The 24,255-nt window shown below is 41.0% G+C and overlaps 1 protein-coding gene across 3 annotated transcripts in view; it reads right to left on the bottom strand.

Moving 5' to 3' along the window:
- Positions 1-2,730: 2,730 nt before the first annotated feature.
- The window catches only part of AMPD1 (adenosine monophosphate deaminase 1), a 24,959-nt gene continuing 3,434 nt past the window's right edge, over positions 2,731-24,255 (bottom strand). For 2 of the 3 annotated variants that reach the window (XM_042465380.1, XM_042465382.1), the window contains exons 2-16: positions 23,070-23,081; positions 19,803-19,974; positions 18,816-18,981; positions 14,310-14,475; positions 11,062-11,281; positions 10,506-10,635; positions 9,699-9,893; positions 9,403-9,534; positions 9,122-9,285; positions 6,942-7,068; positions 6,173-6,336; positions 4,706-4,826; positions 4,047-4,220; positions 3,811-3,921; positions 2,731-3,068 (exon numbers count right to left, since the gene is read on the bottom strand). In XM_042465380.1, the coding sequence (XP_042321314.1) occupies positions 2,910-3,068; positions 3,811-3,921; positions 4,047-4,220; positions 4,706-4,826; positions 6,173-6,336; positions 6,942-7,068; positions 9,122-9,285; positions 9,403-9,534; positions 9,699-9,893; positions 10,506-10,635; positions 11,062-11,281; positions 14,310-14,475; positions 18,816-18,981; positions 19,803-19,974; positions 23,070-23,081 (2,213 nt within the window). In that variant the 3' untranslated portion in view covers positions 2,731-2,909. The remainder of the gene's footprint in view (positions 3,069-3,810; positions 3,922-4,046; positions 4,221-4,705; positions 4,827-6,172; positions 6,337-6,941; positions 7,069-9,121; positions 9,286-9,402; positions 9,535-9,698; positions 9,894-10,505; positions 10,636-11,061; positions 11,282-14,309; positions 14,476-18,815; positions 18,982-19,802; positions 19,975-23,069; positions 23,082-24,255) is intronic. The other variant, XM_042465381.1, reaches the window with a different exon arrangement.

Raw genomic sequence — 24,255 nt, 5'->3', positions numbered from 1 at the left:
TTATGGTGCCAGAATGTATTGTTGTATTAATGAAACGGCACTTTTGCACTGTAACACTAAGAAAAAAATTAAAAGAAAAATACAGAAAGGATTTTAAAAAATCCCTTCAAATCATAGGACTACCAAACCATGTCCTGCTTTCAAATAACCTTTAAGACCTAGTGAACATCTAAACAGCACCCTTCAAAATAATGGAATAAGTGGTCATGAAAGTGTCAACAACTTGCAAAACAGCAAATCTAAAGGAGTTATATTGTGAAGACTTTTGCTTCTTTAGACTCTGGAAAAGCTCTGAAATTGTCAGTGGCTTGCCTAATAATTCCAAAGTTGTTTTTTTTTTTAAATACAATCAACTTCCGCAGGGAAAGATGACCAGAGCTGACTGAACATTGAAATATAACAGTCTTATTCAGCTAAGTATTGAGAAGCTGTACAACTCTGCCTTTCAGATGGAGGCCAAGTGAGATTGTGCTATTTCCTAGGTCAAGCTTTTCAGCTTATACCTGGTAACCCAAGGCTTTATCAAGCTTTTAGGGTCCCTTGTAGAGCCCAAATCACTTCTTCTGCACACCACACAATTTATGGGACATGCTGATTAATTTCCAAGTATCTCCTCTGTAAAAATAGTGTATGCCCACCCCCACTTTGCCTTTTAAATGGGTTGTGATAATTCCCCTGGATTTGGTGCAATGAAGAGAAACTTGCTTGATTTCATGTCTTTAGTGTTTTCTTGCTTGAGATAAACTGAGGAAGCAAAATCCTTGCAGTGAGTGGGATGAACACCAGGAAGAAGAATAGCCAGAACTGATTTTCAGAGAGGCTCTCTTTCAGGTTTATAAAGAAGGAATTTTGGGATGCCTTAAAGATTAATTTATTTCAGCATAAGCTTCACGGACTGCACAACGCTTCCCCAGATGTAAGGAAGTGGTTTGAGAACCACAAAAGATTCTTCTGAAATAAATTAGTCTTTAAGGCACCACAAGAAACCTATTTCAAATTCCTGAACTGGTAGCTATCAAACTAATATGGAATTGTTTTCACTGCTTAAGTGAAAAATTATGGATGCGCCCCCTGGACAGCTGTTGGTGGTAGGCTGAATGAGGAGATTACTATGCACAGCTATTAAACTGCAATTACTGTCAGAAAATAGCACATTTGATGATACTTACTTCACAGTGTCACCTCCAGTCTGCAGCTGCTGTGACTGCAAAGTGTGGTTGGGATGTCTCTTTTCATTGATGGTGGAAACCCACCAATAAACTCTCAATTACCCTTCTTTTTCATTATGCCATAGGTGCAAAACTTCACTGCCAGTGCAGTTGTGATACTGGCAGTCACATAGTGTTAGTGTCTCCGTATTTTCCCCTATCTGCCTATCTTTTCAGTATTCAAAGCAGGCTTTCCTTCATTTTTTCTGTTTCTTTAAAAAACATTAACACCTTAAATCATATTAGCATAAATCCAGAATTGTTTTTAAAAGTAAAAATAAAAATAAACCAAAATGCTTGTGGGGTAGGGCATAGGGCAGGAGATGGGGTTAAAGGAGAGTGCAGAAGACAGTGTGATGGCAAAAAGAGCCTCAGTTGCATTATTGTGGAGATATGCAATAATGACTTCTCTGAAATTGGTATGTTTCTATTTTTATTAACTAACACAATTGCAGGGAGAACCTGGCTTGTGTAGTAATGTCCTGACTCGCTTGGGTTTTATAAATGTGGCCTGGCATCCTGTTGATCTGTGATGAATGCATAACCTAGACTTATATATGTGTAACTGTTCAGCATTCGTGTTTACAGTCATGGCACTCCAAACTTACCTTAACAGCCAGCAGCCACACCAAGTGACAGAGGGATGTTCTGCTGGTGCTAAGGGCACAGCAAGATGACGTTTCCAGCCCCCTCCCACCTGACAGCAAGGCTGTAACAATCAGAAACCTTGTTGTAACTCCTTATTGCACCAAAGGTGCTGATGGAGAGGCTCTGGCAACATCATCCTGCTATGCCCCAATTGTCAATAGAATCAGACCTGTGTTGCTCAGTGTGGCTGCTGACTGTTAGGTAGGTGTGGGGAGTCAAGCCAGGAGACGATACAAAGTTATACATAACTATGTCTGTGTTGTAGGATCTTGGTCATAGTCTATAGCTGTGCTACATAACCTTTAAAGGTTATGTCTCTAAAAGCCAGGCATCTAGAACAAGGAATACATAAAACTTTTTGGTTCCTTTTCTTTCTTGCCTGTATAGATGAACTCTGATCCAGTTCTTTAAAGCAAAGGTCTAATGATTCAGCTCCCTTCTGAATTTCCTGCCTAAAGATAGATATGGAGAGTCTACAATTCTAGAAAAATATAGCGGCCCTGCTTATAATTAAAGACAATCTTTAATTAACTACTGAATTATTTGATGATAGCATCATTTGTTTTAGGCCATGTAAGCCCCATACAGGAACAGGGACCATGGTAAGGCCTGAGATAAAACTCAATCTTATGATACTGAACATGCTCCACAATCAGTTTCAGAGTCAGACAGACCTGAAAACAGTGATAACTTGCTGACTCATTTCTGCCCTTTTTATAAAAGCATTGAATAAAAGTGTTGGCAGACAGGAATAAGGTTCTTGGGTTATTTTCCAGACTGGCATCTACTGTATTCATGAGAAGAGGTGAGCTTTTTTAGTTTTTAACCTAGGAAGCAGAACAAAAGCCTTATTAAACACACCTCACACACTGTATTCTTTTTAACACATTTATGTTGTCTGAAACAACAGAGGTAGGACTGTATCCCCAATTCCTCCCACCCCTTCAATTGCCCAAACTCGAATGACATGCTTTTCTCTTCTCTTCTTTTCGAGAACCTTCTCTGAAGTTCTGCCAGGAATCTGAAGTGATAAGCCTCTGCACTGAGATCTTCTTATTCAGTGATTTTCAGCCCTTCAGCAATAAGGTCAAGCTCATAGCACCATGTCTCATAGCGGTAGGCCATGCGAATCTGAGCCACATTGGTCTTGCGGATGTCATTCCCCTGTGGCCCCTCTTCTTGGTAATTCTTTCCCAGAATATGGAGCTTTTCCTGTGAAAGCAAGACACCAAATTACATTCGTCCCCTTTATGTCTTCCCTGATTCCACAAGTTAAGAAAAGCAGCATCCATTGTTCCTCCTCCATCTTCATTCCTCCCCACTTTCTTTCTCTCAAGCCCTTGTCACATCCCCAACCACTTAGCCCACTGACAGTCAGTCAAACTATTTATCAATTATGTATATTTATTGTGTTTGTAAATTACTTTTCTGCCAAACAGTGATCCCCAAAATGAAGAATTAAAAAACCTACAACATACACACAACTGTTTCTATGAAAACAAATTTTAAAAAAACACCAAAGGCCTGACAAAATAATACAGTTGTGACTGCCTGTTGGAAAGGATGGAGCCAGGCTGAGTTCTTTGGGAGTAAAGCCCACATTCAAGTCAGTTTTTACACAAAATGTCTGGTCTCATCAGTTCATCAAACCTCTCAGGATGGTGGGACATGCAACAGGGCCTCTGTTGAAATTTGTAAGTCACAGGTAGGCTCATACAGGAGGAGGTAGTCTTTCAGAAATATTAGTCCCAATCTGTTTAGGACTTTGTAGTGCTGAATTTAGAAGCAAAATGGAAATCAGTACAGTTGGTTCAGGATCAATGATAAATGGTCTCCAGACCTCTCCAGACAAAAATTTAGCTGCTCAATTTTTTATTAACTCTGGTTTCCACAAACCTTTCAAGGAGAGCACCATGTAAAGCTCATTAAAGTGATTTCTAGGAAAAGATCATACCTCATGAGAAAGACCACTTTGGAGGACACTGTTACGTGCAATCTCACACATGTCACAGGTGCTGAGTTTGAAGACTTGGGCAGCAATGGCATACTCTTCCATGAGAGGTTCCTGGGGAATTGAATCAAAGTGAAGCACAGTACTAAGACAATTGCAGAAGTTGCAACAGCCCTTATACCAACTTCCCTCATGTTTCACAGCAAACATCTACCCTAGGAAAGAATCCATCTTCTTACCTTGGTGTAGTGGAACTGCATTGGGTCATCGGTGGACAGTGACACCATCAGTCCCTTCTGGTGGAAATCAAGAAGTGGGTTCTTCGCATATTCCAGGAAGAGGCTGTTGTTGCTGAGAGGGGACATGGCGATAGGAACCTGTGCTAGGAAGTATAGATACTGCAGCACAGGTGTCTGCAAAGGGGAAGAGCAAGGATGTGTCAGGTCAAGCCAGGCAGAACCACCTCTAATCCCTTCCAAAGAATATCCTCAGACTTGAGCAATTTTATTTGCACCAATAATAAGCCACTGCTCTGCATCTCCTGCAAGTATAAAGCATTGATCTTCTCAGCTAGGTCCCCACTCAGACATCCATAATGGGATCTTAACACTAAAAACATAAATTGCCTATGGTAGAGGCTACCCCAGGTGCTCCCATCATCTGAGCTATAAAGGGATGCTCACAGAATGGACTGAATGGGTCACTGTTTACAACCTCAGGAGATGGTTCACTCTTTAGGTCTTCTTTTGTTTGGGACAGTGATGAAGCATTAAGCCTCTTCCTATGAGATCTCCATGTAACATGAGCATCTGACACAAAAGGAAACCATGAGTATCTAAAGAACATGTACAATATGCAGGCACAAGAGGAAGCTCTTCCCACGCCTGCCACAGCTCACCTTCTTCAGGTTCAAACCATGGGAAATGTTATCTGCAGTCATGAAAGCAGCCATCAGATGGGTGATAGCACCAGCTTCTCCACAGTGAGGACGAAACAGGAAGGTGTTCATGCCACGTTCCCTGAGAGTGACAATGCAACCTTTAGTATGCAGTATCTAGTGTTGTGAAGGGAAAGCATAATCAGGTGTCTCCAGAAAGATCCCTCCTTGTAGGGACCCAATATGTAGGTGTCATATATCCTTTGACTTTATTTACAGTGGATTAGCCAATAGAGAAAGGAGAGGCTTGGTTACACTTTTGAGGTTGGCAATGGTGAGACTTTACTAGATATTGTGAGTTCTTCCAGACAAAAGGCTTTTAGTGGTACCAGTCAAAAGGCACTGTGCTGCTGTTCCATTTTTGCCTCCATAGTGGGTTATTTGTGAAAATAAAATTTAAAGAAGAAGACAACAGGAACAGTAGGGAAATGTGGGCAGTTTGCAGGTGGACAATGATGATACCTGCTTTCCTGCCAATGAAATTCTATGAATAAGGCAAAGTTATTGCATGGCAAAAAGCCTTGTCTGGAAGTATGCCATGCCCCCACCTGATTTCCCTTCCATTTTAAAAGGACATTGACAGAACTGCACCAAGACATATAGAAGGATTTCAAGATTGGATTTATACCAAGACATTTCAGGTGTGATTTTACATCAGAAGTAGGGAAGCTAGTGCCCTCCAGATGTTTTAGACTACAATCTCTTCCATCATTCTGAACCATTAGCCATGCTGGGTATGTAACTAATCCCTAGTGCCATTGGTATAGAAGACAGAATAGTTTCAGGAGATGGAAATTTAGAATAGTCAAGCGAGAGGGAGGGTGAGTATTACTTCTTGTGACAGGTACTTCTCCACACAGTTCTCCCACAGTTGCTTTTCTCCCCACAAAGTTACAAATGCATGAGTCAACGAACATGTTGAACCCCATGATGTGGGTTAAGACATTAGAGAGCAGTTTAGAGAAGCAAAGGAGGGCTTATACATCATTCCTCCTGCTACTAGTCTGCACAAAATAGCCCCTCCCCAAGCTTTCTTTCTTTCTTTCTTTCTTTCTTTCTTTCTTTCTAAGCAGCCATCAAATTTAGTTAAATGTATCTGGTGTATAAGTACAGTACTCACATGGAGGAAAGCATATACATATGAGACAAGTGAGCTCAATAGTCTTGATCTTATTATTTGAATTCATGTCTTCTGCCAGGCAACACTATAAATCAAGCAAAACCTGGAATGGTGCCTCCAAGGGCTCAGATTAATGAGGGGAAAGGATTCATGCAAACAAGTTCTAGAAATACAATATGCTCTTGCTGGGGTTATTGGAAGCTCTGGTCAGAATCAGCAAATCTAGGAGAGATATTTCTACCAAAGGTTACTGGAGAACATTAGCACAAATAAAAGAAACATCTTGACTGCCCAGGGCAGACACTCACCGTCGAAGGTTATTGAGTACCATGATGTTGGCATACATGTAGTACACATAATATGTGTAGGATGGATTCTTCTCATGGCTCCACTCATTTGGCTTGGGGCTCTTGGTACAGAACATGTGCCCACTGTGTTTGGACTCATCATCTACACTGTCAAAACCAGTAATCTGGAAATCATCATACAGTTGGTTCTATGAAAGGTCTGATTCCCAATACCCAGCAAACAATAATTCAAAGCTAAGAAACTCTTTATTCCTATAACCCACATACTGTATTAAGTTCAAAAGGGTAGCCACCTTTGTCCAAGGTGATACTAGGCTGAAGCTGGAATCCACTAATGCTCTTACATAGCATAGGTGAGCATAAGGTAGATTGGGATATACTGGTAAATTTTGGTGTTATTGGCAGCTGGTTGTTGCAGGCCAAACATGAATCTAAAGTATGTGGAAATGTAAAGGCCTGGAAAAAAATGGGGGGGGGGACAGAGAGAGAGAAAAAACCCAGAAAAAAATTGAAAAAAAGAAGAAAATAAATTATGTTTTATTTTAGCAAGATTTAAAGGGGGTGAAAAACAAAATGTTTTTTCCCCCTAGGGGGTTTTCTGGGCCTTCACATCTCATACTACTTTAGTTTCATGTTTGACCTGATTGGCTTTCTGATGCTGTACTAGCCATATTCTCTGCAATGCATTTTCAAAGGGTTTGTCCTGTTTCTATACATTAACTTTAGGCCAGTGTCCTCTGCCCCCTGTCTCTATGGCAGCAGTACTCACATGGCGTAGAAAAACACTAAGCTCTTTATTATCTTGTGGGTTGATTGTTGCTTGAAACACTGGCAGAAAAATGTTCTCCAGCATCTTCCCAAAGTGAGGTAGAAAGTTCTTCTTTCTGAACACATCACTAGAGAGAGGAAGCAGGAAAGACAGAACTGTGTCAGCTTAGCTTTCAGTTCAACAGTATAGAACATTTGAGAGGGAAAAAGTAAGTAGACTGCATACATGGACATCACTTGATGGCCAATATAGAAATCAAATAGACTACATTATCAGAAGCGCAAGATGGAGAAACTGGATTGAAAAATTAGAATAAAGCTATAGAAGAACACTAAACCAACCATTGTGCCAATGTACAACCTAAAGAATGTCCCCGCAGAATTTAAAAATAATGTAACAATTAGATTTGCACTGTTAAACCTAATTGGCCAGGGGCCAGAAGAAATGTGAATTGAAGCCAGGGGCACTGTCAAGGAGGAATACAAAAAGATACTATTTGCAGCCCCCCCCCAAAAGGTGGGGGAGCCTCAATGGATGAGAGCTGAGAAATGATCAGCTGAGAAATTGGTCCAAGGCCCTGGTACTGAATGGACACCCTCCTCTGAGTCTGATTTGCCTTAGAAATCATGTACTTTTTGCTTCACCATGCCTGTCACAGGGAGTGTACCTGAACAAAGATGAAGGGAAGAAGTACCAATGCTTGTCTTCAGGCCAGGGAGTGGCCCTTTAAAGATTCTCTTGAGCCAAGGGGCTGGAATATATTAAAGATGAGATAAAGGGACTTAGGAGACCTGAATCCACCTACAACCTTTGTTAAAACAAGTTGCTCTGTTGAGGCTTTCTGCAACGCTGCAACCAACACCTGCTTGCCTTATCACAATGCTCCATGGGCAGAGCCTAGGAAAATAGTGCTTTGGACTTATCAGGCTGCATGCTTTGCTGCTCAGGCAAATATGAAGAGCTGCTTAGGTGCCATTTTTAGTGCACAGGCTTCTGGAAATCATGGAAGAAACCAGCCAATTGCAGGCAGCATGATTGGTTGGTGGGGCAGGACCAGAGGGAATTGAGTGAAATTTTCCTTCTGGTTGGTGGTGGTGCTATATAAATCTACCTCCCATCGCTCTCTCTTCAGTCAGCTGAAGAAGCCTCTATTGAGGCAAGACTAAAGAGAGAGGACTGAAGAAGAAGGAAGGAAGCAATGAGAAAACATTGGAAGAGAAACATGCAATCAGGTGATCGGTAAGTGAATGGACAACCAGTGGACAATGCAAAGATCATTCCTAGTAGTAATAGTAGTAGCAGCAGCAGCACATGGCTGCCAACAGTGCACAATCCTCAGGTCTGGAGAAGCAATGCAAAGGAAACTTTTTTTAAAAAAGCACCTGTAAGTGCTATTATGTGCCAGTGTGGCATAGTGGTTTGACTGTAGGACTACGACTCTGGAGACCAGCGTTTGATTCCCAGCTTGGGCATGAAACCCACTGGGTGACCTTGGAGAAGTCACACTCTCTCAGCCTCAGGGGAAGGCAATGGCAAACCTCCTTTGAACAAATCTTGCCAAGAAAGCCCCATGATAGGCTCACCTCAGGGTCACCATAAGTCAAAGTATTCTTTATTGAATATGTCTCCAGACTATTTCAAAATGGCAAAAAACAAGGAGACAGCAAAAATAATAAAATACCAAAAGTTATATATAATTTTAAAAAATTAAAACAAATCACCCTTTCAATAATATCTAGAGCTTGGAAAAGTTACTTTTTCGACTACAACTCTCAGACACCCCACCCGCAGCCAATGGTCATACTGGCAGAGAGATTCTGAGACTGCATGCCAGAAAGTAATATTTCCAAGCTCTGTTCTTGAGATCCTATTGCTGGTGGGTCAGAAAAAGCTGACCCACTTGTACAACACTGTCCCTTCATCTGCCTGCTTCTTAACCGCAATTGAGTGTGACAAGACAGCATCCATCACATAGCTTTAAAATGTGTAACACACCAAACTCATCCACATGTATGCTGTTTGTATATTTTAATAATGTGTAAGCTGTTTTGCATATTGGTTGAACTTGTCACAGAATCTCAGTGACAAACTACTGAAATTCAGCAAGAGTTAACTGAACCAGTATTTTTAATATGCTATTTGTAAATGCCAGCCCCACTCCTCTTTGCTGTGGTACTTACTAGATTCTGGGCACTTGGATCATCCATTTCATGTTGGGTGAATAAACACGATGTTTATTGAACCAGCTGGCTAATTTGGGCCACTCTTCTGGTGAACATCCATAGATGGAAAGTCGGGGTTCTGCATACTGGTATTTGGCATCCTCCAAGTCAGAGCCAACCTCCTAGGAGAAACCAAGGGGGAAAGGAATAACATGAGCATGATCTGCCACTAGAAGCTGACCTTGTTCTTAAATTATTAGCCACACAGACACAAATGCCTGCATACCATATTTTCTAACCTTGATGATGGTAGCAAAGTAGTCACCATTGATGGCATTTTCAGTCTTGAGATAGAGATCACGCAACTCACTGGCACCCACAGGGTTATACTTGGCATTGAACTTGTCAAAGCGTTGGAAGGTTTGGCGGCCCTGTGTTATGAAGGAGCATGATTATGATGATGTACACACAGCAAAGACTACTTGTTGAACAGAGAGACTTATAGTTTAGCCACAGACCTCCAACAAAGAAAAGAAAACATAGGGGGAGGGTGGAAGGTAGGTTTCCTGTACTGGGAAGAAAAAGTGGAACTCACTGCATGAACATCAAGTGAGTCCACAGTCAGGTCATATGGATCAAGTTTGAGGTGCTCAAAAAGCTGCTTCAGTGTTAATGACTGTTCCTTGGATTTGTAAACCACCCTTTCAGCATCAACCCGGTATGACTTCTTAATGAATCGCAGCAGGTGCTTCTGGTTCATGCAAGCTGCAGCATGGATGTGTGTGTCAACCTGTTGGAGAAGACAATGGTCAGCCCAGATTGTGGTGGTTACTCCAGACAGACCCTTCCCCAGCAAGCAATGACAATATTTATATCAGAAGAGATTCTGATGAATTCTGACTTTGAATTTTGAGTTTAAAAGCATTGTGATCCTGTTTAGAAAACTATTAATCTTAATGTGCAAGGGGTTAGAGGATCTGAGGTAGCAGGACTGTTTACCTGACCTTTCAAATACTAGACAAAATAGGCCGCATTGGACTTGGTTAATGTCTCCCTTGCATTCCTTTTAAAGACCATAACCCTTGGTCTCTTATGTATTAGTTCTCATATGAAATCAGTGGGACTTTTTTTTTGGTCTGATGCAAAATTGCAATATTCAGCTCAAGCTGAATTAAACACAGGCACATTGTGGATGAGACACTATTGGACATGAGTGTGCAAGTGTATAGCACATGGTTCTGCATGCGTATTGCTCATTGATCCTCCAGGCTATTTTCCTTTTTTTGCTACTGTTTTCCTGTCTATGGAGATTTGCAACAGGCCATGTTCTCTTCTGTTTCTCTAGAGGACAGGACATCACTATACTGTCTCTTCTAAGAATCAATGCCTACTGATCCCTCACCTTCCGACAATTATAGAAGTCCCGATGGGGGTTTTTCTTCAGCTCCTTCAACTCTTCCATCTCATTCAGCATCTCATGAACACTGAACTTGGAGGAGAGGAATTTAAGGCGTCGGTGTGTATAGGTTTTTCTGTAACAATCAAGGGAAAGAACATAATCTCTCATAAGTCTTGTGCAGAGTAAGAAACAGAACACAAATTCACCACCAGCAACACTGCCTGCCAGTGCAAGAAACATCTGCCAGCCAGTATTATGGTTGCTGCTATCATATGGCAGCTGAATATAGGTCACATTCCAGAGTGACTAGAAACAGCAGAACTCTTTATAGTAGGGATACACACACACACACACACACACCTGGGATAGCTAAATCCTTGCTTCATTTATATGCTGGGTGGATACTACTATGAGACAGAATGCAGCATATCCTTGGTGCTTTTTAAAAAATTGCAGCATCTCCCTTAGGTTTTCTACCTGAGGCACCAAAATCTCTTAGGCTGGCCAGTTTTCTATATGGATTAGCCATGCCATAGGTAAGGCTTTCTAGGACACTTACACAGGCCCTTGAGCTATAAGGGCCAGCAGAAAGTTCATGTCATCAGTGAAGACCTCCAGGTTAGGATAGGGCAGGTCCTTGGGCTCACCCCTGGCAGCGGCTGCTTTGTCAGCATAGATGTACATCACACCATCCTTCATTTCCAAATGGTAGCCCAAATTCTCAGGGAGATTGTCAGACCGGAAAGGATCTTCACCATCCTTCACAACTGGGGTAAATGCTACAATCAAGAAAAGGAGTACTCAGGGTATAGACAAGGAAAGAGTTTGAGGTCTACAATATGGATCTATTTTGCCTGTTTGTGCTTGTGAATTAAATTCTCTTTCTTTCAGAGAAACTGTTAGAAATAGCAGTTTCTGTCCTATGATAGTTCCTGGTCTATACAGAATGAGAATTACAATGTAGGCAATTCTATGACATTGTCAACTGCAAAGTCAACGATATGGTGGTGAAACATTAGGAAGAAACTCTTCTAGAACATGGCCACACAGCCCAAAACCCCCACAAAAAACTATGGATGCTGGCCTTGAAAGCCCTTGACTCCTCAACAATATGGTGTTGATTTTAACACAATTCTGGGATTCTCTTTATTCTTAGTGCATTAAATATGCTTTACTGGCTGTTGTTGAGGTTTTGGTGGGCAGTGATCTGCTTCCTAATAAATTTCAGCCACTTGCTATATACAGTTTTTTTTTCCACCCAAAAACATGCCTGAGACAAAAAAATGCCTCAACAGATCTACTGATTATAGCCATTAAGGCATTTTTGTTTGTCCTAACCAGTGTAAGGTATTGGGGGGAAACCAATTACATCATTCTGTTTTTGGAAACCATGATGCAGTGATGCAGAAGTGATGTGAGCTGGCTTTCAGTAGGCTGGCCCTGTCTGGGAGAAATCTGGAACTGGGAAGATACTGGGATTTGTTGGTGTTAGGAAATAAACCGGAATACAAAATGTACATTTAATTCCATTCTGCATTTGATTTTCCAGCTCTGCAAGTTTCTGTGAAATACACTTGAGTCAACATACACAAGCATATCCTTGGACATGAGGCAATATACCAGAATTCTCACTGGGACCCAAAACATAACATTTCCACAACTCACATTATACACATTTTTAACCTAGTGCTTAAAGGCTAAAATAACACATACTAATATCTTCACCTTTGTTGCTGCTAACTTTGATTCCCATCTGTATGAATATACTCATGGACTCAGGAACTGTTTTTAAGACATGGGGAGACTCAGCGTTGGCAAAATTTGTTAAAGTCAATTGAAAATAAAATACTAAGGCATACATCCAATTGTTGGTTCCAAGCAGAGTATTCCATTGATGGAAATATGGGAAATCAGAATGTGAATTCCACTTATTCAGTTCTCTACTCCAGTTGGAAGTAACAATTGGATTAAGGCCTATCTTCCTAATTTCATTACGCTAGAATATAGAATATTAGAAGCAACCTTTATGAATCATGATTAAAAGATTAAAAGTATTGGTAATAGCTAATAGCCTCAAAAGGTCTGGAAACCATGCCCTATGAGGAGTGACTTAGGAAACTAGGTATGTTTAGCCTGTGGAAGAGAAGGTTAAGGGATGATATGATACCCTTCTTTAAATATGTGAAGGGATGTCATATTGAGGATGGAGTTAGCTTGTTTTCTCCTGCTCCAGAGACTAGGACCCTGGATCAAAGGTAATCAGGGCTCTTAGAAATAAGGGGGGGGGAGGATAGTGACACCACTTTCTTGCAATTGTGCAGCAGCCTCAGGAGCAACATTTTGCACCTGGGGATTTGTGTGATTGCCAGGTCATTCATGAGTTTCCCCCATGAATTAAAAGAGACAGGGTGGTGACAGGGTGGACACTGGTGAGGGGCGTCATTATGTGATGAATATCACCAAAGCCACTTCTTTCCTAGTGCAATTATGGTTTAAAGGCTATGTGCAGTAATGCCCTTCATGATAGCAGGTGCACACAAGATGCCATGTTCAATCCTAGTATTCTATAGTTTAAAAATCAAGAGGTAACAGATGATGTAAGAAGCCTTGATCCAAGACTGAGATCTTGGAATGCTACTGCCAATGGTAATGAACTAAGCTGTGCTCGATGGACATGGACAATGATTTTGTATGAAACAGTTTCTTCAGCTCCTATCTATTATGGGCAAACCTGAACCTGTGCATAGAAGCACAAGCATTTCATTTAGATTAAGCTACACTTTGTAATATGACAAAACATGGAAATTGTCTAGCACAAGAAAAAGAGCTGTAATATCAAGATAGGGTGCTCCCAAGCCTCTATATCCAACTGCCTGGATGGAGTAATATTTAATATTCAAATTATCCTCTCTCTCTCTCTCTCTCTCTCTCTCTCTCTCTGTGTGTGTGTGTGTGTGTGTGTGTGTGTGTGTGTCGATTTGACCCAGATTATTTTGTAGGTATTCCTGGCACTAGCTGCAACATTTTATTCTCACTCTCAAACAGCTTAAAATAATATTTCTGAGATATATCAGATCAAAAAAGTATCCTTTTCTTTTCCTCCTTTCTCTTTTTAAATTTTGTTTAGTACTATAGTGCATCGGTGAATTGGCACTTTTCCTGTATAACCCTAAGAACTATAAGTCTATGAAGTGGAAAAGAAAACAGAGAGGAGAACGTTTTCATTTTAATGCATAGGATCACCTCACCAAATTGCATCCAGGTTTTTAAAAAACCTATGGAACAAACCTAGTACAGAGCCAAGAAATAACTACAGTACAAGCAACACCCATAAAAAATAGTCTTGAGTGGACAGGAAAGTGACAATCACCAGCCAAACCAAAGGAACTATACTGCTAGAAGTTCGGCTTCTTTAGATCAATCTGGAAGAGCCCTATGCCTTGGTAAGAGATCCTGCAATGAACACTAAAAGAACTAGCAAAGATAAAAGTAATAACAAAGGAGAAAGGAAGACTTCTACATCTCCATCTGGAAAGTTATCTTCGGCTCTGTAAGCCTGACTCTAGCTAAGCCAGAAAGACCTTTTCACTATCTATGGCACCAACATGTCCTACATCCTCAGTACCCACTCTCTGCACAAACATGTTCCTAATAAAGTAACAGATAATGTCCTACGCTACACAGTAACTTTAGTTCACCAGATGTCTGGTATTTTACTTGGGCAAACATCTACAAATGGGACAGGCTGGGCCGCTGAGACATCATTATGACCATTCAGTTAGGTTTGCATGGACTGTCTATAGTTACCTGGCCACAGATCATCATTGGGTTTCCACATGTCATTCTCAATGGTACGCAGGAACTGAGAAGGAGTCTTGGGGAAACGCTGGAAGGATTTCTGCATATACTTCTCTCGGATACACAGGGCACGATATAGGCCCCTGCAGACTGATTCAAAGTCCTCCACCGTCACCTGTAAAAGCATTTGTTAAAATTACTAGTTCCACAGAGTACGAAAATGTAATGAAGACCACTATGGAGTAATATTTGAGCTTTAAGCAATGTTCTATCCAAGTTGACCGCATTTGGGGAAGTGTAGGAATAGCAACAGCTACAAAGATAGTGCAGGCCCAGCACCAGCAAAGATGAGGGATTTGATACTGTAGATATGCTAATATCCGTTCAGCGTTCTCACCACCACCAGCATGAGCAGAAGCACTGGGCAATGGAAATGTCTTTTGGCTGTCATCTATTATTTTCTTGTTCACACTTTGCCCTGGATGGATGCAACATCTAAAATAATGTGCTCAGTGGGAGGCTGCCGCTCACAGGATCCTTGCTGCACTTTAAAGTTTAAAAAAATATGGGGGAGAAGGAAATAATAAAAAGAAAAATGCCGTTAGAAAAAAATTCCTTTTAAAAACTACAGCTCCCAGAAGTGCCCAACTAGTATGACCAGTGGCCCTATTATTGGGGATTTGGGCAATTGTAGTCTACACAAAGGAACATTTTACAATTTCTGGGAAAACCCAACACTTTGCAATGCTACACAAACCAGATTAATTCTCTATTGCATGAGTGTCACTGGGGGGATGCAAGGAGTGCGGATTGTACCAGGTGGCACCCTTCAGGGAGGTGACAGCATTACTTCCCAAACATTTGCCTTTTGGTATAAACAGGCTGTGGTGTTCGCTTGCGTCCCATTAAAATGCTGAAGAGATGGTGTGAGCCGGGCAAGGTTCAGTGGGAGGAGAAAGAAGCAGCTCCAGGTTGTTGGTTTTTTGTTTAAAAAAAAAAAGATTAAAATTAAAAAATATATATTTAAAGACCATCACATTTTACCAAATTTTAACTTTAACTATGTATATGTAAATACACTTAGGCTGTGCATATGATATTGCAAATTAAAGATATAATTTTAATTTTGCGAGTTGTTTATGTCACAGCTATTACCATTGCATTCACTGATATATATCAGAATTACAATGCGTAACATTAGTACAAAAACATTACTGAGGAGTCTGTGTGGTGTAGTTTGGGAGGAGAGCAATGGGGGGGGTGATACCATGAGTGACACCAACCCTAGTGACACCACTGCTCTATTGTCCCACTTTTTCATCTGCTTTTTTAAAAAATCCCACTTTCTCTCTCCTACTCCCACTTTCCTCCTTTGTCCTGGCTCATTTCAGCTGCTGCAAACTGAGTTCAAAGGGCAGAAGCACAGAAACACCCTGATACCTTTGGCATTCAATTAACTCTGGAAGGGGGAATGGGAAGCAGGGTGCGGAAACTTACCCTTTTCAGTAGGTTCAGGCAAAAGCAAACTGCTTTTGCCTCTCCTAGCTTGTGTATTATTCCTCATTATTAACTTATGCCATCTTCACCACACTCTGATGCGTTTGGACACACATGTCCTAGTTTTCATCTGTGAGTTGCTGGATGTTATGAGGAAGCAAGATTTTCAAGTGAAGGGTGGAATACAGTCGCATATTCTTTCCCCGCCATCTCTTGTAGCTTGAGGCTGACCTGTATGACCTATAACTTGAGGCTGGCAATGAAAGTTGATCGGGGGCCATGACAGGAAGACCCAACTGTTGGAGCTATTTTGAGCACCAGAAGGGTTCTGCTTCAGTTTCATCAGTACCCCTTGATCCAGCAAATCCATCCTAAGATTTGATTTATCTCCTTAATGGGTTCAGGTTAGGTCAGTTAAAGTATAGCCAAAGTTAGTCAACAGTCAAGCAGCCTGGGTGCATCATAGGAGATCCTATAAATCTTTTCTTTCTCCCCATGAGCCATGGAAGCTGTAAACAAGTAATAGTTTACCTTTCTTACACATTCAGGCTTTGAGCCCAATATATACGGCATCTGTTTTTGTTTTTTTGTTTTTTTGTTTTTTTGTTTGTTTTTTTGCAGACAGCACATATAATCATTTCTCAAAGTAATGCTGTGTGTGCAAACATTTAATCAGTTTCCCAGTGCTGTATACATGCAATATTTTGTACATGGGACACAGCACATCCATTGCTAATGCGATCATACACGGACAGTTAAATGAGTGTCACTAGCTCCCAACAGATATTAACTGCTATTAATTAGTAACAAGTGACATGAGTTGTTGCATATCAGAGCTTACAAGAGTCCTTTTTTTGGACTGCAGCTCCCAGAAACACCTACCTGTCTGGGGGATTCTGGGAGGTGTAGTTCAGAAGTAACTTTTCTAACTTCTTCCCTCTGGCTTTGTCATTTGGTGAGCCTCTGGTACAATGTATGGGATTTGTGTTTAAGTCCATAAGAGACTGCGAGTTCCTTCAGTATACAACTCCTGTAGTAAAGCGAATCAAGGCCATCCTCTCACATTCCGTATGCAGCAGCATCTTTTTAGGGGTTTAAAGGACCAAGCGTGGTGTAGAGATTCAAGTGTTGGACCAGGACTTCAGAAGATCAGGGTTTGAATCCCCATTAAGTAACAGAAAACCACTGGGTGACTTTAGGAAAGTCACACTCTCTCAACCTCAGAAGAAGGCAATGGCAAATGCCTTCTGAACAAATCTTGCCAAGAAAACCCCAGTAAATTTGCCTTAGGGTCAACAAACATCAAAAGCAACTTGATGGCACACTGCAACAACACAGTCATTCTACTCCAGAGTGGTCAGCTGCCAGGAGTAAAGGAATGTATTGTCCCTTAACTTGACCTTGGAGGGATGCATCCCCTTTTCCACACCTACCTTTTTTACCATCTTGAAAGTGGTGTGTTTCAACCAAAAATAGTCCCTGCTGAATGCCTCCTGTACAGAAGCATATCTAAACATCTCAGCGGCCTTTGATACCATAGACCATGGTATACTTCTGGAACGCCTGAGACAGTTGGGAATCGCTGGCTCTGCTTTGCAGTGGCTACCTCTCAGGCAGATTCCAGATGATGATGCTGGGGGACAGCTGCTCCTCTATGAGAGAGCTAACATCTGGCAACCCTCAGGACGCCATTCTGTCCCCCATGCTGTTTAACATTTACATGAAGCCGCTGGGTGAGATCATCCGGAGACATGGGGCATGGTGTTATCAGTACGCTGATGACACCCACATTTATTTCTCTATATCTCGGACTGTTTCAGTGACCAAGGAGGGCATCTCCCCCCTGAATGACTGCCTGAAGTCAGTAATGGATTAGATGAGGAAAAATAGACTTAAGCTGAATCCAAATAAAATGGAGGTACTCATGATAGGTAACCCCAATCCGGGTATGGAGATAAGTTCGCCAGTTCTAGATGGGGTTACACTTCCCCTGAAAGACTGTGTCCGCAGCTTGGAAGTGCTCCTGGATTCGTCGCTTCAACTGTCTTCTCAGATTGATGCGACAGCCAGGAGTGCCTGCTATCAGCTTCGGCTGATACTCCAGTTGCGCCCCTACCTGGAGCAGCGGGACCTAGAAACGGTCGTACATGCTCTAGTAACCTTTCGCCTTGATTTCTGCAATGCACTCTACATGGGGCAACCATTGTGCCACATCCGGAAGCTCCAACTGATACAAAACATGGCAGCCAGACTGGTCGCTGAAAAATCCAAGTTCGACCATATTACACCTATTTTAAAATCACTACGTTGGCTGCCTATTAGCTTCTGGGCACAGTACAAGGTGTTGGTTATTACCTATAAAGCCCTACATGGCCTGGGTCCAGTCTACTTGAAGGAACGCCTCCTACCATACAATCCTTCCCATACACTCCGATCCTCTGGGAAAAACCTCTTACAATCTGGAAAGACCAGACTGGCGGTGACCTCCCAGAGGTCCTTTTCTGTCACCGCTCCAAAAGCTTGGAATGACCTGCCAGAAGAGATTCGCCAATTACCCTCACTCGAGGCTTTTTAAAAAGCGACAAAAACCTTTCTCTTCCGGCAGGCCTTCCCCGATTGATAACGTCCAGAACCAATTGAACCCCCTTTTATTGCTTTTCTTATGTGTGATTTGTTTTTAAACATTTTTTTTACTGTTTAATTTTATATTTGGGAGGGAGGGTTGGGTCGGGGTTTTGTGGGGCTTGTTGTTTTTATTGTTGTATATTGTATTTACTTTGTTGTTACCCGCCTCGATCCTCAATCGGAAGAGGCAGGATATAAATAAATATTTATTTTTATTATTATTATTATTATTATTATTTAAACATTAAAAAACACAAACAGGACATTTAATTGTTGTCACTGGGAAGTCACTATCAGAAGTACCATGTTGGAATCATCTATGTCATCTAATTAGAAGGGAAAAGAGACAGGAGAATACCCTTAAAAAACATTGTAACATCTCCAATTACTAACCCCAGCAGCATAGTCTCCTGTGATCTGAACACGTTGGAATTTGGGCACGGCTTGGTACAGAGCATTGGTAGATATAACTTCATCCAAGGTAGACAGTTTGGTTGAAGACTTTCCTACAAGAGGAACAACCAGTGCAATAGTTTTCAGTTTCAAGAGTCTCTTCTTCCTAGGATGGATGAGAAGAAGAGGGAAGCGACACAACATCAAATTTAGTTTGGTGCGGCGTTTACGGAGCTGGCATCTGTACTACACAGTTTATTCAAAATACATATTTCCCATGGTTTATTATTTCTTGGCCTTGATTACCTTTAAATTCTGGCATTTTAACTTCATTGGTAGATATTATACTAGGACCTTTGAGGGATAGGAAAAGAATAGAAATGGCAACCTTACATACATTTCTCTACTTGTTTCTATAACTGTAGATCTTTGGACTTAACCTAAACTTCTGGCTTATTCATTAACATTACATTATATATTCAAAAAACACTTCTATGTGGAAGCAAAATAACAAGATTCTGAGAGAAGACTGAATACCAATAATTCTGCAAAGAAAAAGGAACCAATGTTGTGAGTCTGTTTGTCACTATAGACAATGGGATCAGTTCTGGAAATTATAGGTTAGATAAAGTGTTCATTTTCCAAAGTGTTTTCAGTTTTAACCTATCTATGTGCCATCTGCTGTAATTTCATTCCTTTATGGACAAATAACAGGAGTGCAAAAGCTATGATTTATCCATTTAAGAAAAGTGGGATACTGCTTGGGCATCCCTACATTCTTCCCCAGTCACTTAATGGCTGCATGTGGTACTTTTCGATGTTCAGAAACTGCCCTGTGGATGGTGGTGTTGCATGGGGAGGTACTGAATATGTGCTTCCACAACTTTCTCAAATGATAGCAATATTGATATAAGCCCAGGTTACACCAGTGAATGGCCCACATTTCTCACACTTCCTAGCACATGGATATACATCCTTTATGTTCACCTTTTTCCAGAATCACTTCCAGTCTCTTCATGGATGATGTGATCTTTCATTTCTGTATTTGAGATAGGGCAAGTCTCTTCTGCATCAAAGGGAGAGATTTCACGCTGGCCTTCATCTTTCACCTCTGAGGCAAAGACCTTTTCCGCAAAGGAGCGCATGGCATCATCCGTTTCTGTCAGAAGAAGGGAGTACATCACTAATTCAGACCTACTATCATTCTGGGAAGCTGGGTTGGTTGTATGACTCCATATGTCAGCCCTTATGCACTCAGTGTGCAGGTCTTTGTGTTCTTTGGGCATATTTCTAGAAACTAAAGGGATTTGGAAAAAAAATGATCCCAGATGAACTGGACACTCACATGTACTACAATTAAGGGGGGAGTAACTAGGGGAGAGTGCTGCAAAAAAGGCTACAGAGAACAACAGCAAGGGGCTTATATATAATGAGCCACATCATTCATTAATCTACCTCAAGAGAGTCTATTTTGACTGGTACTTGGTCCCCATGACTTTAGACAGTGATATCAGATACTTCCACCTTTAGATTGGGATTGAAAATGAGGAGATGAAGCACACATGACAAACGATGGATGGATGGATGGAGGCAATGAAGACTGGCAAGCATCTTTTATATACCTACTCCTTGTCCTAGAACAGATTTAAAATTTTGTGGACCTCCAGATATTGGCCAGCAGCCCTGGCCAACAGATCCAATAGTGAAGAGTTGGAGTTCCAATAACATTTGGATGCCCACATCATTTTCACTTTCCTCTAGATTTTGAAAGTTTGTAGTCTGTATTTCTCTACAGCCTGGAAGTGTTGTGCCTCTTATTCTGCAACACTGAGTAGGCTATAAGAACAGTGGTATGGACAATTAAGGTGAGTGGGGATTGATAGGTTTGACTCCCACCCAATAACTTTACATGGCATCACCAGCATGTGTTCAGCTTGACAGGGACCATAGGTTAGAAGACCTATCAACTTTATAGTAGGATAGACTTCAAGCTGGTGAGAAGAGGAATGACCTAGAAAAAACGGGTCTTACCTGTATTGCTCCTTCCTCACAGTATTCTTAACCTCTTTTTCTGGAGATCAGAGTTTGAGTGTAAGGCATTCTTCTGCCATTAAATAAACCCACTTGGTTTGTGGTGAACATTTTATGGAGGAAAGTGAAAATGTTGCAGTTGTTTCTGCTCAGAGAACATCATTTGCAGGGTATGAAAAACTCATGGATAGCTGTGGAGTCAGATCTCCAAAGAGTAGTTTATGACTTTTCAAATAAGGCTGCCACATGATATTTCAGGCTATGCTATTAGTTAAAAGAACTTCTGCACAAATGGCATCAAGGCAGTTTCTGAAATGGGGCATTTTCAGATTCATATGCTGATCCTGTGCATGCATGACCATAAAGAAATCCCCACTGAGTTCAGTGGGACTGATTCCCAAGGAAGTATGCAGAGAACTATAGACTTTGGGGTATTCAAAAAGCTGTAAATGTATTATAACAAGGTATGAACATATTTTACCTCATCTTCTGTAATTCTACCACTACTGCTACTGTTACCACTATAGAGGTGATGGACAAAACTAAACAAATGGAGCATCTGCAGCATGGAGGCAATTGCTATGAGAAAGAACAGTTTTTATGTATCACAAGAAAGTGATACAGTTCAGAAGAGAAATTTATATTGATGACACATGATAAGCACAAGATGGAATGACAATGCTTCAAGCCATGCTAATGAGAGATGCATGCAATGCCACTTATGAGACAGACAAAGCACATGGGGAAAGAACTAGAAATGAATTAACTGCACGCCCCCACAATATCAGAAGGTGGGCCTAAGAGGTGTGTTTCTCTGAGCTCTTGCTTAGCGACACTCTTTCTACATTTTGTCAAAGCAGCCTTGGATTTGTGTCTAAAATCCATAAGAAAGAGAAGCAACCCTATTTCCTCAGCACTAACAACTTTTGCATACAAGGGCTCATGCTCATTTTACACCCAACAGTAGTCAAGCATCTGAGAAAGACAGACATTTCTCAGCAGGGCAACCTTTGCCAATGCCCAGTATTGCACTCAACTGCAATAATCCATCAGGAACTCAAAGAGGATACATGCTGAAAGTCATGACCCTAGGATCAAAATGAACCTACCACTAGGAAAGTTCAACCATTCACCTTTGTACCTGCTTGCTACTGAAGATTCACCTTACAGAAATTCAGGAGTTGGTAAAGAACTGGATTCTAGCATTTATAGTTAGTGGCACAACTAAATAAAGCTGACAGTGGTATCTGATCCAGCTCTAATGAGCCCCTTGGAACTGATTAAAGATGAACTTTATAGGACAGTCAACTGCTGTGGAGTTTTAAAGGTGTAGAGAACTTTTGGCTCTCCAAAGGTTATGGCCTACAACTTCTATCAAATCCAACTAAGCAACCAATACTACAATATTCTTGTGTTGTAGTCCAAACTATCTGAAGAGCCTCAACATTTTCACCCTTCTTGTAAAGGAAAGCCAAAAACGGTTGTAGGGAAGTGGGGAAAGGTTTTGCCGCAGCTCCAAAGAAACCTCCAAATAAGCAGACAACCATCTCCTTCTGGGTTTAAACTGGTCAAATTTATTCTCTTGAACAGGCATTTGGAAGAATGTAGATGGGCTATTCCATAGCAAGCAAATGAAAGTAGCTACTAGAGCACTTCAGCTTTAGTTTTTTGTGGGTTTTTCGGGCTATGTGGCCATGCTCTAGCAGAGTTTAACCCACAAAAAACTATGGATGCCGGCCATGAAAGCCTTCGACTTTACATTCCAGCTTTCCCATTCAGTTGCAACCTGAGGATAGCTTCCTACCTTCTTGATCTATTCCTGAGTTAATTCAATATATTTGGAGCAATGCAGAGAAGCGGGGACACTGTCAGACAGTTGCTGGATATTTGTGCATGGATGGTGCTGAAATATACATCCTATTCCTGCTTTTGAGACGCAAATGTTCCCCAAACAAGCCAATCTGATGCCACATTAAAAAGTCTTAGAAGATTTCTCCCAGACTCATAAGGATAGATGCCAACCTCCATGCAGGCCCCATTACATTGACCTTCTGCCATGCCCCATGCAAGCCTTTATCCCCGGATGCATCCATAGCTCCTAGCAAATGTTGCTGAGGAATGGGCAATCTCTGGGCTGCTTTGATCATTTGTCTAATCGATATTTCAGTGATCAACTGCTTGACAGAGTAGCAGGCAGCACAAGAAAGGCCTAGTAATACTCACGTTTCTCCCCCGCTGTTTGAGATTAAAATAAATAGAAAATGTCATCAGAACACAATGGGGAATAACTGATAAAGGACTTACCTGTTGTCTGTAAATATTTATACAGAGAAATTTGCAGTCTTATTTGGCCAGTTATATTAGACAAATGTTTGGAAAACTGAGAAAGAAAAATAATTAATTTGGAGCCATTCGCCCAGATTTTCTGATTTACAAGCCTTTTAATTTGACTGCCAAATTTCATGAGATTTGCATGAGCAATCACCCTTTCTGATCTGGTCATTTGGATACAAATTAATATATGGAAAGGGCTGATAGAGGCCTGTGCCTTCTGGCCTCCTCCACAAGTTCAAAACTACCCAACATACACATATGTGAAGGGATGAGACTTGCCTACAAATATGAGTTCTGTAGCTACGAACATATACGGCTCCAGGGAGGAACTTGGAAAAGTAGCTTGTAAAATTTCCAAATAAAGTAAATATATACATACAATTCCCAGAATTATCAAGCCACCACATGGTTCACCTATTCCATGAAATCCCACCTTATTGTTACTTCCCAAATATAGCCCAGAGCTGCCCCCCTTTTCTTTTTTCATCTCCAAGAGCTGGAGCACTCATTTACCTACAGGTACCTGATGATACCTGTTAACTATTATTTGAATTTTCAGAAGTTTGCCCTAGATGAGGCTCAGTAGGAACAGAGGAAGGAATAACAGTAAAGAGGAGAAAAGGTGGAGGGGGAAGATGTAGAGAAGGTGGGAAAATATGTCCACATGTCTTTTTTCAAGAGACTCTCAGTAAATCGTGCTGTGAGGAGCACTAGAATTTATTCCTAAAGAGAAAAAGGCAGCAGAGACAAATCAGGCCTCTCTAATTGTTCTGCTTGTTCTATCTTTAAACTTGTGTTGTTTAAAGTAAATATTTAGTTAAATGCTAAGGACTTTATCACATGGGGAAAATGGGGTGGTGGTGGTGGTGGTTAAACAGTGACTATCCCGTGAAAATCACACAATCACAATTAACATTTTCACACACATTAAAAAGCAATAAACAGCAACAAATCGATCACAGGATTTCCCCATGAATGATTTGTTGCTGTTTATTACCTGTTTATTCCCAGGATAATGGCACTTTAATAATAATAATAATAATAATAATAATAATAATAATAATAATAATAATAA

The sequence above is a fragment of the Sceloporus undulatus genome, chromosome 4 (genome assembly GCF_019175285.1).
Source record: "Sceloporus undulatus isolate JIND9_A2432 ecotype Alabama chromosome 4, SceUnd_v1.1, whole genome shotgun sequence".
Classification (NCBI taxonomy): domain Eukaryota; kingdom Metazoa; phylum Chordata; class Lepidosauria; order Squamata; family Phrynosomatidae; genus Sceloporus; species Sceloporus undulatus.
Note: the sequence above shows the minus strand (reverse complement) of the source record. Positions and strands in the feature narration are given on the sequence as shown.